The following is a 14,229-nucleotide window of genomic DNA, read 5'->3' as shown; positions in this document are numbered from 1 at the left end:
CCCGCGGCAGGGCCAGCCCGCCCGCCTCCCTCCCTCCTCACCTCCCAGTAAACGTCGTCCTCAAAGCAGTTCTCGGTGGCGGCGTCGCCCCAGACTGGCAGCCTCAGGATGGCCCCTGGAAGCGGGCGGGCAGGGCAGTGGGCAGGGGGCCATAATGCCGTGTGGGATGCAGGCAGGTGCGGATGGCCGGAGTCCACCCATGCCGGCAGCAAAGGGGGCAAATGCAGCCCTGGCACGGTGCTCGGTGCCGATCCCCCCTTTTCTCCAAACCCGTTTGACCTTGCTCCCCCCTTGGCTGCCTGGTTTCCCCTGCTCCTATGGTCCCACTGCAGGGCGTCCAAATGTGAGCAAGCCAGGGGCTGCAACCCTTGCAATGCAAGTGGGAAGGACGCATCCAGCCACAGGCAGGAGTATGTGGATGCCTCCATTTCAGCCACAGGCTGGACTCAACCCTCTCCTCTCCGTGCTCCCCTCCTGCTTACCCACAAGGGCCCCCCCGGCAAAAGCTATCAGCAGAGACACCACAATGCCGGCCGCCTGGAACCCTCCCTGGACGCTGGGTGTCCGCGTCTGGTATGTGCCGGTGAAGTCAAATGCCTTGATGAACCTGCCGAGGGTAGAAAATGGCAAGGATTGCTCCCGGCAGAAGATCTTCCCCAGATCTGGAAGAGCCATGTTGTCCTGCTCCCTCAGGGACTCCTCCCTAGCCCCATCCCTCTTCTGCAATGGACCAGGAGAGTGTTGCAATGACACAAAAGACCGCTCATTTCCTTGTCCTCTGGCCCCTGGCAAAGTTTTATCTAGGAGGAGCCCAAAATACAAACATTTCTTTTGTATTTCAGACCTTCAACCTTACCTGACCCCCCAAAACAACACAGGGATGGAGGGAGGAGCACCTCCCCACCCACTGTGCCCCAGAATAATGCCAAGCAGTAGGGTTGTGGCTCACTTTTTGAGGCTGCCAGAAGTCAGCTGCAAGAAATGAGTCTTTTACACTTCAGTAAGCCCGACACTGTCAGCGCACCCCATGTTTTTGAGGGGGAAAAGGGCAACTGAACAATTAACAAGGTCTGTTAATTCCTCCTTGCTCCCAGCCCAAGAAGCCCCAGGTGAAATCTATTCTCAGGGAGGATTTTCAAGCTGTCTTACCCTTCCTTTCCATATACATCCTCCGTGGCTGCAGCTGCAGTGATGGCCCCCACAATGCCCCCAATGAGGCCCGGCATGGCGTGGAGGTTGTGGATGCCGCATGTGTCCTGGATGTGCAACCTGGACTCCAAAAAAGGCTGAGGGGAAGGGACGCAGAGGGAGATCAGGGACATGAGCACAGCCCTGGAAAGGATTAATTTCTTCCATGGAGGACTGGGATAAACAGAGAAGGAAGAGTGGTATTGTGTCCCATCAAAGAGCTAAGGGCTTGTAGACAAAGACGTAAGCCAAGCTCAAGATAAAATAACATGTCCTCCAGACAGTCTCCTATTGTGAGACTGAACCTTCCTGAGCATTTTGGGGCAGTAAATGGAAGCGCACCTACATAAAGGATAGTGGAAAGCAGTAACCCTCAAAGGGAAGTGAATCCATTTCTGGTCTCCTTAGCAGGACCAGGGCTGCAGACCCTTAAAGCAGCACTCACCGTGAGGTAGACATACCCCACCGTGGACACGATGCCACAGATGAACCCGACAATAAGGGAGCCGTATGGAGTCAGCATCATCTCCGCACTGGTGCCCACGGCCACACCGCCTGCCAGCGTTGCATTCTGGATGTGGACCTGCAGAAGTAACCGCCCTGTCTTGGCATCTCGGGTAGATGCAATTGCTCAGGGATGGTGCAAATGGCAAAGTGGGAGAATCAGCTCTGAAAATGTTTCTAGAGGAAATATCAGAGCCCATTTTCCTGCTTGTTGGTGAAAAACAGGAGAAGAACAGGCAGCCTCTGTCTGTAGCACAGGCGCACATAGACTCCTACTCCCCGTACCACACACATTCTTTGCATCCACAAATCTGGGTGGGGAGTTGTGATGAGATGGAAATTGTCTCACCCATGTGTCATGCAGGCTCTGCTGTCACAGAGACATGTCACCCACACACATAACACGTACAAGTCAGCCCCCCGATTGCTCATGAGCTGCCGCGCAGGCCCTGCTTGCCAAACATGGCTCTGCAATATGCCTATCAGTAGCTCTCTGGGCAGAGCAAGTCCAGTCCCTGCTGTGACTTAGGTCCACCATGTGCGAGGCATCAGCCTACACATCAAGCAGTGCAGGACTCACTTCCCACTTGCTTATTTTCAATATAGGCTCTGGGTTTCTGCCTGGATGCTGGTTTCACCATCATCCCCTGAAACTCAGTATCTGTTCAGCAAAGGACAAGTGCCAATCGTTTCCTGAACCCTTGATCAACCTCATTACAAGTCCCCTGGGCAGTACAGGGCTCTCTGCTTACCATGTCAAGCTTGCCTTTCTTCTGCAGCATGCTGGAGAAGGCCACTGTGGTGAGGACACAAGCGGCCAGTGAGCAGTATGTGTTAATGGCAGCCCGGTGCTGGGCATCCCCGTGATCAGAAATTGCTGAGTTAAAACTGGGCCAGTATATCCATAGATACAGGGTACCTGGTGGGATGGGAAGGAGGGGATGAAGAAGAGGCGGGGAAAAGAGAGAATACAGGGATTGAAAAAAAAACCTCTGAAGAAGATCTTTCTGCACAGGGGGAAGTTAAATCCCATAGTCCTGCTGCCCCAGAGCTGCACCCCCCCATGATGGGACCAGCATCAGGAGGGGCTGGCACAGAGGGGGAATCAAAACACGTCCTTGTCTTCCTAGGTACCATCTCAGTCCAGCCACTAATGAAGGGAGCTGAGTAGCTCTGAGAAGTGGAAGACAGGGATACAGAGCTTCGCAGCCCCAGATCCTGGTTTCAGTTTGTTTTTTCCAGAGACACAGGAGGGACCAGTCCTCTGCAGCTGAGTGGTCCACATGCACCAGCACCCCTGAGGTGGGGGTTGACTCACCGATCATAGCGAAGAGGTCAGAGTGGTACACAGAGCCCTGTTTGTCCTTACTCTGCTCCAGGTTGGGTCTGTACAGGATGCGTGTCACTGTGAGGCCAAAGTAGGCTCCAAAGGTGTGAATGGTCATGGAGCCACCTGCATCCTTAACCTGCAGCCATGGGAAAACAGAGGTTTGCTTCTGGAATCGCCACTCATTATGGAGCTGAGGTCTGGTCTGCATCATGCCCACCTTGTCTGCCCACTCATTCTTCCAGCCTGCACTCAGTCATGGGGAGAGGTGGATAAAAATGCTCTGATCCTGCTATCTATCCTCCTTGCTTGGTCCCATGCATGGCCATGGCATTCCTCTTAGCTTTCCCTTGGAAGGCATCGAGGCAGAGGGGAGTTTCTGACCTGTCCCAATGGCAGTGGGTTGCAGTGATAGCCAGGTTGGCTCCCAAGTGCACTCAGGTCTTCTGGGAGCTCATTTGCTTCCCAGCCATTCAAGCCCTCTCTCAGAGGGCAGGAACCCTGCCTCTGACAGCAGACATCTCGTCCTTTTTGTCACTTGATTTCCTTTTACAATGCCCATATTCCAGCAGGGAAAACAGATGAGAGGGAAATCTCAGGCACAAAGAGAGTGACTGGTCCTTTGTGCTAAGACTTCTTGTCTGCCTCAGAAGCTGTGGCAGGGGGACCCAGTGTTCTTGAATTGCCAGGCTTGTGTATAAAACCCCAGAAGATCTCCCTTCTCAGGTAAGTACCACCCGCTGACCCCCTCCTTCGTAATCTGTCTACTTTTTCTGCCTGAATTCTTGCATTTCAAATGCTTATGAAGGCAGTGCCTTGGTGGAGCCATAGCAAAGGGAGACAATTTGGAGAGACGCGGAGAGGAAGGAGCAGAACCAGGTGGGTGCTGCCTAAAGCCTTACATGAAGCAGGTCGAGGAGGATGTACTCGTTCACCGCAAAGAGCGTTACTTGAAACAAAGTCATGATGAGGAGCTGGATGGGGCTGGTTTTGCCCAGGATGGCCCCAAAGGCAATGCACACAGAGCCCACACAGAAATCAGCATTGATCAGGCTGGAAGAGGGGAAGGAAAATTGTGGTTTAATAAGGAAATGCTCTTCTGTAACTCACCCTCACCCATCCCCAGCTCTAGAGATCCCCCCTGAAGACAAATAGGTGATTAGGAGAGAGCCCTTGATTTCCCACTGACCTTCCTCCCAACTTTACATACTCTCCAGGAAAGGTGCTTTCCCCAAAATTGTTTAAATATTGTGGAATTTATGTGTTCTATGCACTGGCATCCATGGTGCTTGGCCTGGGACTAAGGGGTGATGCTCATCTCACATTTCCCTTTGAGCAGTACCACCATAATGGCAGGTACCTTTGGGCTAAAAGGTGGAAAGCAAGTGGAGGTATGCAGAGGGAAGACAACATTTTAGAGACTTGTTTGCACATAAGAGAGGGACAGGCACTGCCAGCTGCTTGGCTCCCATCCCAGTTCTTCCACTGGCCAGTCAAGAGGTGGCATCCCAGAGCCCATCTCCTCCTTACTTCTCCACCCCAATGAGGATCTTCCCGCTCTTGAAAGAGTGGAACCAGCCTTGCATCAGGAGAGCCCACTGGATCCCAAAGGCAGCAAGGAGGAAATTGAAACCCACGGCTCCAAATCCGTAACGCTTGAGGAACATCATGAGGAAGCCAAAGCCCACAAAGATCATCACGTGGACGTCCTGGAAAGCTGTGCAGAGGGAAGGGACCGTCAGCTCTGTGGCAACACCAGGGCTGTGAATGCTATTTGAATTTGGTTGTGAAAGGAACTAACCACATCAGTGGCAGTAGGGGGGAAATTCAAGAGAAAATGTGTGTTTGTCCCATGTCCCCACATTTCTAAGTCTGAAAATGGCTCAGTTTTTGGAAACTGGTTTTAGGTTAAAAGGCTCAGTCTTGAAAGTAAAAATGTTTATTAAAAGCTGTGTGCAAGAAAAGACTGGAAACTAATGGAATGTACAAAGGAAAACATTTTTCTATTCAGAATGTTTTTTCCTCTTCTGCAAAAAAACTTAGAAAATGTCACATAAAATGAACAGTGAAATTTTGTTGAAAACACATGAATGGTTGTTTTGGGTAGATCCATCCAATGCAGGGTCCTGGTGATGGCTCAGAGCAAGAAGAGTACAAGAACAAGGGAAGTTTACAAATACATTTTTAAATGCCCCTGAAATTAGTGGCAAAATACCCTTGAGACCAGGATCCCACCTTGTGAGATTTTGAGTGCTTAAACCAGAGAGACCCAGTTCTTCCCACAAATGTTCAGACCTGCTAACTTGAGCCCCTCAGATGTCCTTCCCCGGGGGAAACCAAACGTGCATGAGCCTCTTGAAAGAACTTTTCGGTGCAGTAAACCTGCTGTACTTTTTAATGCTGCACGTTTCTATCAGATAAGCATCACTCCGCAATTAAGTGAGCTGAAACACTGCATACTTACAAAGTGAACCATGCAAACCCTCACACTGGAGGCCAGTCTGCCCATGAAAAGAGCAGGAGACCCAAGGCTGAGATCCAATGCTAGGAGATTCCCACTAGCAAACCTGCACTGTAGAACAGGTAAACACAGCATTGACGGAGCTATGCCAGCAAGTTCTGCATTATGCAGCACACAAACCATTATAGTCACTATAACCAGCAACATCTGTGCACCACAGAGAAGGCATAAGCTCAGGGCAAAGGAAATTCAGCGATTGAGAATCTACTCTACCCTGAACCTGTGCTGAAATCCAGCAGCCCCAGATCCGCTCCTGCAGGGACAGTGGGGTTGTATCTGCTGCTTCCACTAAGGGCTGGGTGAGGATTTGGGTGAGGTGTAGCTCTGCAGAAGCCGTGGCTTTTGTCCTTTGGTGCTTTACAAGATCTTGCAACTTTTTTAAGGACAAGCATTTGGACAGGCTCCAGAAATGTAATGCCATGTTGCCAAGACAGGTTAATCTGCTTGTTTTTATAAATGCCCCCCATGCCTATGAAATCACTTGTCAAAAAAGAAAGGAGACGAGATCTGCAGCTGGCACTGTTCAGCAGAGGTCACTTCAAATGCACTTCTCTGCATGTCCTAAGAACCAGTCTTCCTAACTCTGGTTTTACCATACAATCCCACAGACTTTCCCTCTGCAGCTGTATTTATTCTCCCCACCTCTCTTCTCCAGTGTAAGCAGCACAATACACAGCCAGAATTATCTGCTGCCATTTGCATTATATATTCCCACTTTCATCCTAAAAGCAGAAATACACAGGTCAGAGTTAAAGCTGTGGACTGTGCGCCCTCTGAAAACACAGAGGATCCCCACTGTGTGTTAGACCTTGTAAAAAACACAGGAGGAAGAGCAGGTCTTCCTTCAAACTGCATCCAGTCTAAAGCCTTTTTCTAAAACTTGCATTTGTTTTCCCTTGGGAAGAATAATGTTGGCATTGCTCAGAGGCAGCCCAGGCGCTGCCATGCCCTAAAGGTTTTGTGACCCTGCTTTTGTGGGAGGACAATTGCCATCACTATCGAGAGGAAGTGTTTGGGCTTTGGGAATGCTACCTGTGCAGAAGAATGTAATTTCTTTTCCCTAGAGAGCAGATGAGTCACCCATTAGGGAATATCAATGTGCGATTCAAAACGAGAAGGAATTGTCTCACTGACTGGACCTGGCAATTGGCACCACTGACACAAACATGCATAGGCTTCCCTCTGCCTGCCTTTCCGATCATCTCTGGGCTTGGAAGACCTGTCAGTTTGTCACTCCTATCCCACTGCCATTGCGAACAGGTCCTATGGACAGCAGTGGTTGCAGACACATTAATACAAATGATCCTTTGGTGTTCAACCATTGTACTCTCTTCTGAGCAGCGCTGGATGGACACAGGGATCAAAATGCCAGGGCTTGGCTGCCTTGCCATGTTTGTCCATCTTTGCAGAGAAAGAGTATTTCTGATTAGATAATGGAGAAAAACCAGCTGTGCTTTTGGGCACATGAGCCCTTCCTCAGGTTTGAAACAGAAACATAATTCAAAGCTCAATAGAGTTAAGCAGTTGCTCTTAGGTTGATTTAGTTGCGTGAATCCATGTAGCCATTTGAGGGGGAATATTTGGTGCTGCGGAGCAGGGGTGGGAGATGAGGACAGAAAAGATGTCATGCCCTTAGCTCCTACAAGTTCTTTCTTGGACCGCTGATGTCCTCCCAGCACATCAGTGACAAGAGCAGCCCTCAGGCACTGCTGCTGCTTCATGCCAACCAATGTGCAGTTAGTCCCAAGGGCAGATCTCAAGGGAGAGCACAGGGCAGCCGCGCCTGTACACTAACCCAGAGGCTGGCTGAGCAGCAGGTTTCTGCAAGCAAATCCTTTTCTGAACTAGCTAATCCTTAGCAGCTACAGGTTTCTATAGCTCCTTTGATTTAGCAGGTGTTTTTAATGGAAATGTTCTAAATAGATGCATGACTCAGGCCTGTTGCTTCCTTGGAAACAATTGCCTACAGAAGCAGCCTGTTCTGAACGGCTCACAGAGATGACCAGCCCTGGAGATCAAAGCCGGCCAAAGGCACCACCTGGCCAGAAGGGCTTTAACCACCTGAATAATCCCTGTGGCAATACGATGCAGTGACCCAAGAACCTTGGGAACCTGGCAGGTTAGGAGGACTCTAGCATCAAAATGCCGGTAGCTAAAGGGTAATTTACTAGTGAGGGGGAGGACGTAGGAAGGGGAGGAAGATGTCACAGGATCTCAACAGCCATTCCTCTGTATGCACAGAAAAGCTTGCTCTGATCCAGAGCTGAGGGAGGGGGCAGCAAGCTGAAACTTGCAGGGTGCTGGGAACACGTCAGCCCTATTCCTGGAAAAAAGACGTCACGTACTGGTGTCACGGTACCCTGCTGACAGAGCCCAAAGAGCACTGAAAGGCCACGAGACTTTTCTCTTGCTCTTTGGTGTACCCCAAACCAGCCTGAAGGCAAGAGCCTGACTTTCCAGCAATCAGTGGAGATGTCGCCTCTGACAGGCTCTGCCATGGGATGGGCTGGGCTGGGATGGATGCGATGGGCTGGGATGAGATGGATGGGGTGGGGACCAGCCAGCACCAGGACTACGCTTCCCGAATACTCACATGGGTATCGGAAGTAGAAATCGTTCTCTATGTCGCTGGTCAGGTTCATCTCTCGCTTCTCTTCCTCCCAGTGCGCATCAGCTTCGGGGCCGAAGCGCACGAAGACCCCGAAGAGGACGATCATGGCCACCTCCCAGAGGAGGCATACGAGCGGGAGCCGCCAGCGCATGTACGTGTTTTTCGCCATCCCCTGGTGCCTCGGACGCTCCATCCACAGGGATCCCCAGGGGCCCAGCAGACCGTGTGAGCCCACAGTGCCTGTCCAAGGCTGGTGACATATATAGGTTGGAGAGGGCGAGGTGGGGCCCAGGGAGGTGCCTGCAGCAGGATCACGTTTCAGGAGCTTCAGCAGGCTTGCTCCTCTCGCTCTCCTTCTTCCCTGGGAGGAGGAACAGGTCTCGGCCCCTTTTCTGTGAGCTGCTCCGAGGACCTCTGAGCCCTGCCTCCCCTGGGGACGAGTAGCCGTGGAGGCCAGTGCGAGTGGGGAGTGGAGCCTGGGCGTCCTGCCCCTTGCTCTGCCCAGCTCCACACCCCTTCCCTTCCCCTTGCAGGAGCACCCTGACCCCCGCCGCCCCAAATGCCCTCCCTCCCTGCACTGGGTGCTCCCCTCGCCACCCCCCCAGCTCTGCAAGCACCCTTCCCCAGCTGGCACTGAGGGTGAAGGCAGGGTGCCCCTTGCTCCAGCTCTCAGCTGTCTGCCCCTGTCTCATCGGGCACAGCAGCAGCCCCAGGAGGCCCTTTGTCCCGGGGTGAGACTGTCCTGCTCCTTGCTTTGCAGCGTGCATCCAGACAGTTGACTGCACCCTGTGAGCCAGGGTGGAGGTGAGCCCCATGCAGGGCAACTCCCAGAGCCTCTTGGGCAACAGAAAACTGTCACCAGCATCCACTTCCTCCCGCGAGCCTCTGTCCTGGGTGCAGAGATGGGGGCACACAGCCCTGCTGCAGCGGGGGTCTGCCTGGGGCTGCCCACCCCCTAACCAGAGTAGATGGTTCTCTCTGACCAAGAGCAAATGGGGCTGAGCCCAGGGGCCATGCTCCCTTCCGACGACCAGGAGAAGATGAGTTGTGGGGCCTCTCCACATCCCTGCCAGCAGCCTGAGTCACTGGGCTGGGCTTTTGGAAAAGCAGTCTGTGGGGCAGTCCCAGGAGGAAGAGGAAGATATATGCTTCAAACCAAAAGCCAAGATCCTGCATGCGTGCACAGGCATGCAACAGCCCTGCCAAGGCTGCCATATATCTATAAGGATGTTCAAGTGACATGCGTTCCATCATTTCCCAGAGTGATTTACCCAGCACATCCTCCTGGCAAGACAAGCTGGGCTGGGGCTGCATGAACCTGGGCAGTACTCTGAGATGGTGCTGGAGATCTCAGTGCTGCAGCCTAAATGTCGCTCCTCTGGTATGGGGCTTCCTTTAATTAACAAATGTAAACACAATACTCCTTTTTTCCCATGGTTTTGAACCATGTGCTCTTCCCCCAAAGAGCTGGGCAAGTCCTTCAAACAGATCCCAGCTCCTTCCTCTGCCTGCAGATCCCTGAGATGCCTGTCAGTCTTCAAGAGATGAAAGACTGCAGCCCAGGCAAGCTGCCCAAATTTGCTGATGGCATCTAATTGTGGCCCGCAGGCTGAGCAAGTAGCACTGATTTCTGTGTTGATTAGGCAATAATTTGAGTTTATTAGTTTTTCTTGTTTGCTTTCTTCTCAAAATGACAGATGGCAGAAAAATGCTGTGGATGGTCTTAAAGACACTGACAGCCACACAAAATCATTCTCCAACCTCATTTGGGCCCTGTGCAGGCAGCAGGGCAGAGGCAGGTTTGGGAAGAGCTGGGGAGATGCAGCTCAGGAGCACTTTTCTATGGCAGTGGAACCAGCTAGTGATCCAGACACACCAGGGAGGGTCAGCTGGGAGTAAGACAGCGAGTGAACCCAGACAGCAAGGGAATGCTGGACCACGGGAGACCATCGGGGTGCAGGCTCCTTCCTGCAGCCCCGGGGGAGCACTGGGAGGTCGGGGCCGCAAACTTGTGCTGTGCTTGTCTTGGCAAGGGTCCAGACCAGCACCCCTCCCCTCTTGTCCATGCCTGGGCTGAGGAAAAGAGAACCCCATCTGCCTAGCCCTTACCCTGCATGAGCTGAGCTTCAGCTGGCTGTGGCTCGACTGGGGTCACTTGGTGGAGACACCTAAAGCAAGTGGATGTTGCTGTTGTCCTGAGGATGGGCACTGCCTCGAGCAATGCTGCTTAGGGCTCACCCACTATGTTTTTGGGTCTCCCATTACACACAGTTTCTGCAGGGCAGTCTCAGCTGTACACACCAGGAAAGAAGAGATCTCCAGCTAGAAAGAAACTGAAATCCCTAAACAATACCTGAGCCATAATTGCTAGCAGCAGTGTTGATAGTTGCCTGTTCTCCTGCCAGCTACGTGGTAGGACCAGTCTTCAGCCCTACCCTAGAGCAGCTCTTAGACAGCTTGAGAAAGGCAACACAGGGGCACAGAGGAGCATCTTATAACACAAGGGAACTTGCTAAGGTACCGTAGCCACCAGCTATTATGCTTTGTGACTACTCCTTAGCAGAAGAAACTAAACTGCTGAGCTTTTCTAATCCGTGGTCTCACTGAAATGGCAGTGTCCCCAGAAAAGCAGCTTGCAAAGCCCTTGCACAGCCCAGGAGGTAGCAGCTCTGTCCCACCCACTGTCCCCAGCCCCTCTCCCCTGTGTCTGGAGGCCGAGGACAAAGGCTAATGGCTTTTCCGCTGGCCCCATAGTCTCACCTTGCCACACTGCCTTGTGCTACCCCTCCTTATCGACCTGCAGATCAGTGCTCTGCTACTGCAGTCCCATCGCGGCTGGCATGCTCCACTGACTGCCCATGCTGTGAGAGCCCTTTAAAGGACCAGCTTCTCTCCAAGCTCCTTTGCAGGGCCAGGGTAACACTGGAAAGGCTGGCAGGGCCATGCCAGCACAGGTGCCTGCAGCAATGCTGGCAGGGTGCTTCCTATGGTGGGTTAGACCAAGTCCTTTGTATCCATCCTACAAGGTACCTAACTGTGCGGTAGGATGCATGGGGCAGATTTCACCATGCCCCAGTCAAAAATATCAAGCTGCTTAAAAGCCCTGTTGGGAACTCCATGCCGGTGTGAGCCAGCGCAGTGCCTGCTGGAGGCAATGCTTGCCTGCTCCACCACTGAATTTGGCCCATCATGTCCAGCACCCATCAGACTGGCAAGGTTTCCCCAAAAAATCAGTGGGATGACGCTGGAGGAAGAGGAGCAGGTATGTTTGCCCTTCTGCTCTGGAGACATGGGAGTAGGGCTGGCAGCGGTCAAGTCTCAGTTGCCTTGGGAAGGCTCTGGGTGAGGGTTGTACAGTACTGGTCCCAGCTGGGTCTCTCCCAGTTTCTCACTTTTATGAGCACTAAAAATATTTAAGAGATGTAAAAACAAGTTCTGAAGCACACAGAAATCCCTCCTTCTTGCCTAGAGGCCTCAGGGCAATTTCACCCTGGAGAGGAGGGAATGGGGGCTCCTTGGGTCACTGCGAACTGTCTCGGCAGATCTTATCGCAGCCAATGCTGGGCCAAAGCTCTGTGCTGGCTCTGAGAGGTGACCGCAAAGCCAAGGACTCCAGGAGCCTGGAGACACCCAGGGGAGAGCAGAGCTGGAAGCACCATCTCCACCATCTGCAGCATTGTGGGTGCTGGCCTCACAGTCCTTGCCTGCTTACCCTCGCCTTTCCCTCCTTTATCTCCTGGCAGCTCCAAGGATTCACTGGAGTGAGGAGAACCAGGTAAAACCAGGCAATACCAGAACTTCCCCAGAGGAGGGATGTGAGGCTGGGCTAGCCTACATGCAGCAGGCAGCGATCCTTGCTCCTGACTGGATTTACCCCAGAGCTCATGCTGGCTTGCCTAGCTCACTGGCAAGCAGAAGGGAAACAGATCAAATTCTTCTGCATTAAGACAGAGAACCAAAGAAGTTGCCCCCCAGGAGGCACCAGTGACCTTCCACGTCATGCTGCACCCACGCCAAAGCTACCTCCAAGGACTTTAGCACCCAAGAAGCACAGTCAACCCTCCCAGCTGCCGCCTTCCCTTCCTGCAGCTTCCTCCCTTCTCAGACAACTGTCTGCAGATCCACCAAGGAGCCCTGTGCCCAGCTTGCCTTGCTTTCCAGAATTAGTGGGCAAAGCAGCAGCAGCCACTACCAGTAGCCTTTGTGCATGTGGCATGGAGAAGGCACTGGAAGATGATGATATGGAGAGGCTCAGAAGCCTTGATGCAACACAAGTGAGCGTCTGGGCATTGCCCAGCATCAAAGGTGACTCATTGCTTGTGCAGGTCCTTGAGGAGTGTCCAGAAACCAAAGTATCTGAGTCAATCCAAAACAAAACCTTTTTTTGGCTGGCTCCCCAGAATGGCAAATAAACTTTCCACCTGGGCGGGAGAGAGTGGTGGTATGGTGGGAGATCAAACAGTTTATTTAGGTCTGGGTTTTCTCAGCCCTTTTTTCAGCCCTCACCATTAAATATCACTTGGAGACAAATGTTGGAAAAAGGTCAAAATGAAACAAGACTTTTTTAAGTTAAAAAAACCCCTATCTGGATCAAAGTGCCAACCAAACATGAGCCCAATTTACAAATGGTTTTTCCTGTGCCCTCTCCTTCCTCCCAAGAAACCACATTTAGCAGCAAGTAAATGATTGTCCAGAAAGAACCCAAGGGCTCTGAGAGAGAAGTCAGTGTCCTTGGGGAGCAGGCAGAGAGGGCGAATGTCTCTTTGAGCAGTGCAAGTGCAGGACAGTGCAAGAAGCAGAGGTGTGAGCGACTCCAGCTGTCACGCTGGGAAACATGCAGGTCACTGGGGCTCAGCCAACACTTCTGATAGCTCTCCCAAGAGTTGCATGGGCTTCAAGAGCAAATATGCTGGAGTGGGGAGGAAAGGAGCAGGGGGTTGAGCAGCTGGTGGCAATTCCCGCATCGGGAGCTGGCGGGCTTTGCTGGAAACTCCCCCTGTGCCCCAAGTTTGTTTCTGGTCCCAGGTGGACCGTGATAAGGCAGGTTTTGGTCACAGTCTGCTAAGCATCCTCAGCGGGCTGCTGGGACGGATGCCAGTGGCTGGGCAATGGCAGCGGGAGCATGGTGGGGTTGGCTCTTCTTCAGGGCTCATACAGGAGAGTGATGTATTGATAAGAAGCATGAGATGTCTCACAGGGCCAAAAGCAACCCCCAGCCAGGAGGAGGGACCCGTGGCTCCCCAGGGAGCCCACATCCCCAAGACCACAGGCTGCCCGCCACCCTTTCAACCAGGGAGACCTGGTGTCCTTCCCTTGCTCTTGGTGGCAGGTTACTCCTGCGCACCCGAGTGGATCAGCTCCTCGTTCCAGCTCATTAAACCTGCTTGCGTTCATAGTCACCAGCGAAGCCGAGTGGGTGCTTTATTGCCCGCTTGTCTTTGTTGCTTTATAAATACGACTGGCTGCTGGTGACACTGGTTTAGGCTGGGGCATTCAGGCTCTGGAGAGAAGGGTGGTGTGGACATCTGGGCGGCTCTGGTCTGTGGGTCTTTCTCCTCCCTGTTACCCGGTGTGATCCATCCACACCTGGATCACACCTTGACTGCTAACACCCACGGGGTAAAGATGTGCTCCAAGACCTGCCGGGAGACGATGCTCGGGGGCAAGGGGGTTGACGACAACCCAGGGTCTTCGTCCTCCACCTCCCCAGGCGTCAGCCCCTCTCCAGGCGCCCCAACCCTACACCTTTTCACCCATACGGGCCCCGGGCTGTCCTTGCTGTCCTCCGGGGAGGCTCAGGGAGGAGGATAAGCCCTGGGGTGACACCTCCCCCGGGTCTGCAGGACCTTCCGGGGGAAGGCTGTCCCTCCTGCCCGGGGCTGGGCCTGCCCGCGGACGGCCGATCGGCGGCGGGGGCCGCCGCCGTGCCGGTTTGCGGGCTGGCGTTGACCTCTAGCGGCGAGCGGGAGCCTGCTCGGGTGCGGGGCGGGCCGGGGCGGGAACGGAAGGGGAAGCTCCTGCGGCTCAGCCCCGCGCCCGCCCGCCGCCCACGGCGTGCGCTACCGCCCCCCCCCCCCG

At 53.3% G+C, this 14,229-nt stretch overlaps 1 protein-coding gene across 1 annotated transcript in view; it reads right to left on the bottom strand.

Annotated features, from left to right (window-relative positions):
* RHCG (Rh family, C glycoprotein) overlaps positions 1-8,344 on the bottom strand; it is an 8,516-nt gene extending 172 nt beyond the window's left edge. Inside the window, exons 1-9 of the mRNA XM_010571962.1 lie at positions 8,134-8,344; positions 4,550-4,736; positions 3,922-4,072; positions 3,011-3,158; positions 2,445-2,611; positions 1,634-1,771; positions 1,150-1,286; positions 483-607; positions 42-115 (exon numbers count right to left, since the gene is read on the bottom strand). Coding sequence (XP_010570264.1) covers positions 42-115; positions 483-607; positions 1,150-1,286; positions 1,634-1,771; positions 2,445-2,611; positions 3,011-3,158; positions 3,922-4,072; positions 4,550-4,736; positions 8,134-8,344 — 1,338 coding nt within the window. The remainder of the gene's footprint in view (positions 1-41; positions 116-482; positions 608-1,149; positions 1,287-1,633; positions 1,772-2,444; positions 2,612-3,010; positions 3,159-3,921; positions 4,073-4,549; positions 4,737-8,133) is intronic.
* Between the last annotated feature and the right edge of the window lie 5,885 nt (positions 8,345-14,229).

Source organism: Haliaeetus leucocephalus, unplaced genomic scaffold, assembly GCF_000737465.1.
Source record: "Haliaeetus leucocephalus isolate CR32 unplaced genomic scaffold, Haliaeetus_leucocephalus-4.0 Scaffold339, whole genome shotgun sequence".
Taxonomy (NCBI): Eukaryota; Metazoa; Chordata; class Aves; order Accipitriformes; family Accipitridae; genus Haliaeetus; species Haliaeetus leucocephalus.
Note: the sequence above shows the minus strand (reverse complement) of the source record. Positions and strands in the feature narration are given on the sequence as shown.